The following is a 2,171-nucleotide window of genomic DNA, read 5'->3' as shown; positions in this document are numbered from 1 at the left end:
AAAATATGTGGTGCATTTAGGATGTTGGTCCTCTTGGACATGCTGCCACTGTTAAGTGTCATCAAGTAGACAACTCACAGTGACTAGCAACAATCCATTGTATAGGTGACCATCTTCTCTGGTTTTCCAAGGAAACCCAAACCTGCAGGTGGTGGGGCACACATCCCCCCCCATGGGAGGTGGGGTGCGCCTTGTCTCTTCCATGCGGGCAGCTGGTGGGCGTGCACCATCCCCCAGCACAGGTGACTGGCAGGCGCTTGGCATCTCCCGTGTGACATCTCCCACGTGGGCGGCTGGCAGGCACATATTATCTTGTGCATGGGTGACCAGCAAGTGCACGTCCTCTCTCGGCGGGTGCGGGTCATCTCTTGGAGTGCTTGCATTATCTCATGCGCAGCCAGTGGGCCAGCAGGCACGCACCACCCCCCACACAGGCGACTGGCAGGTGCTTGTCATTTTTTTGTGTGGGCGGCCGCCAGGTGCATGCCATCTTCTGCATGGGTGGCTGGTGGGTGCCAGCCATCTCCCAAGTATCATCTCCCATAAGGATGGCTGGCGGGCACACGTCATCTTGTGTGTGGGCGACCTGTGAGGGCGTGTCATCTCTTGGCGGGTATGGGTCATCTCTCGGCAGGTGGGCGTCATCTTGTGTGTGGGCAGCTCGTGGGGGTGGGTGTGCACCATCTTCCTGTGTGGCCAGCCGGCGGGCACACTTCATCTCTTGGCGTGCACGCTCTATCTCGTGCGCAGGCAGCCAGCTGGTGCACACCATCCCCCAGAGTGGGGCAGCCAGCAGGCGTGCACCATCTCCCACGTGGGCAACTGGCGGGTGCATGCCATTCCCCATTGTGGGTGGCTGGTGGGCACGTGCCATCCCCCACACAGGCGGCTGCTGGGCACATGCCATCTTCCATGTGGGTGGCTGGCGGGCGCGAGCCACCTCCTGAGTGTCTTCTCCCACACGGGCGGCTGGCAGACATGCGCCATCCCGTGTGCGGGAAGCCAGTGGGCGCGCACCATCTCCCATGCAGGTGGCCACTGGGCAAGTGCCATCTTCCATGTGGGTGGCCAGCGAGCGCAAGCCATCTCCCGCACGTCATCTCCCACATGGGCGGCTGGTGGTTGCGCTTCATCTCATGCGAGGGAGACCAGTGTCTGCCCGCTTTCTTTGCCGCCGCCATCTTGGCTCTAAGAATTCTCCTCGGAACAAGTACACTTTGTTGCAGTGTGGCGGCTCCACCGCACCAGTCCTGGGGAGGCCTGGTGCCCACCCTCCATCCTGGGCAAGGAATTTCATAGGTTCCGGCTGTGGGAGCTTCATGGAGCTGCGGCTGCGGTGAGGCGCAGTGCGGGCTCTGTGGGAGGAGGTTGGTAGCTGTGGCACTCATCCATTCTTCCTTGAAAATCCTTGAATTCCTGTTGTTGAGCCTCAATCCTCACTGAAGACCAGTCATCAACTGTTTAACTGTTCAATTATCAATAAATAGAAGTCTGTAGAGGGTCATAATGGCCCTTTTCCAAGTGGTCCACTGCTCCTGCAGCTCACCAAGTTGTCTCTGCCTCGCCACCATCTTGGATCTCCTCAAACTTATTTTTAAGATGATGATGAATTTCTGATGGATTATGAAAACACTTGGTGTCAGGATAGTAGGATTTGCTACAAAGGGCCAGGATCTTTGTAAAATGTGTTTTTGGAGAAAAAGTGGTGAAGAAAAGAATAAGAAACACTCAGGCTCTGGGTGCTTTAAGGTATATCCACATACAACCATTGATATTGGCGTTAAGTATGCAGAAAAACAAACAAGACGTTTTGATGAAGGAAAATTAAAAGCTGGCCAGAGTGTAATTGGTTTGCAGATGGGAACCAACAAATGTGCCAGCCAAGCAGGGATGACAGCCTATGGGACCAGGCGGCATCTTTATGATCCCAAGATGCAAACTGACAAACCTTTTGACCAGACCACGATTAGTCTGCAGATGGGTGCTAACAAAGGGGCCAGCCAGGCGGGGATGTTGGCACCAGGGACCAGAAGAGACATCTATGATCAGAAGCTAACATTACAACCAGTGGACAACTCAACAATTTCTCTACAGATGGGTACCAACAAAGTTGCTTCTCAGAAAGGAATGAGTGTGTACGGGCTTGGGCGGCAAGTATACGATCCCAAATA

At 54.9% G+C, this 2,171-nt stretch overlaps 1 protein-coding gene across 1 annotated transcript in view; it reads left to right on the top strand.

Moving 5' to 3' along the window:
* Positions 1–1,058: 1,058 nt before the first annotated feature.
* LOC102859346 overlaps positions 1,059–2,171 on the top strand; it is an 8,828-nt gene continuing 7,715 nt past the window's right edge. Inside the window, exons 1-2 of the mRNA XM_006880818.1 lie at positions 1,059–1,210; positions 1,644–2,167. Of these exons, the coding sequence (XP_006880880.1) occupies positions 1,059–1,210; positions 1,644–2,167 (676 nt within the window). The remainder of the gene's footprint in view (positions 1,211–1,643; positions 2,168–2,171) is intronic.

The sequence above is a fragment of the Elephantulus edwardii genome, unplaced genomic scaffold, assembly GCF_000299155.1.
Source record: "Elephantulus edwardii isolate Elephantulus edwardi_28Jun2011 unplaced genomic scaffold, EleEdw1.0 scaffold00010, whole genome shotgun sequence".
NCBI classification, from domain to species: Eukaryota; Metazoa; Chordata; class Mammalia; order Macroscelidea; family Macroscelididae; genus Elephantulus; species Elephantulus edwardii.
Note: the sequence above shows the minus strand (reverse complement) of the source record. Positions and strands in the feature narration are given on the sequence as shown.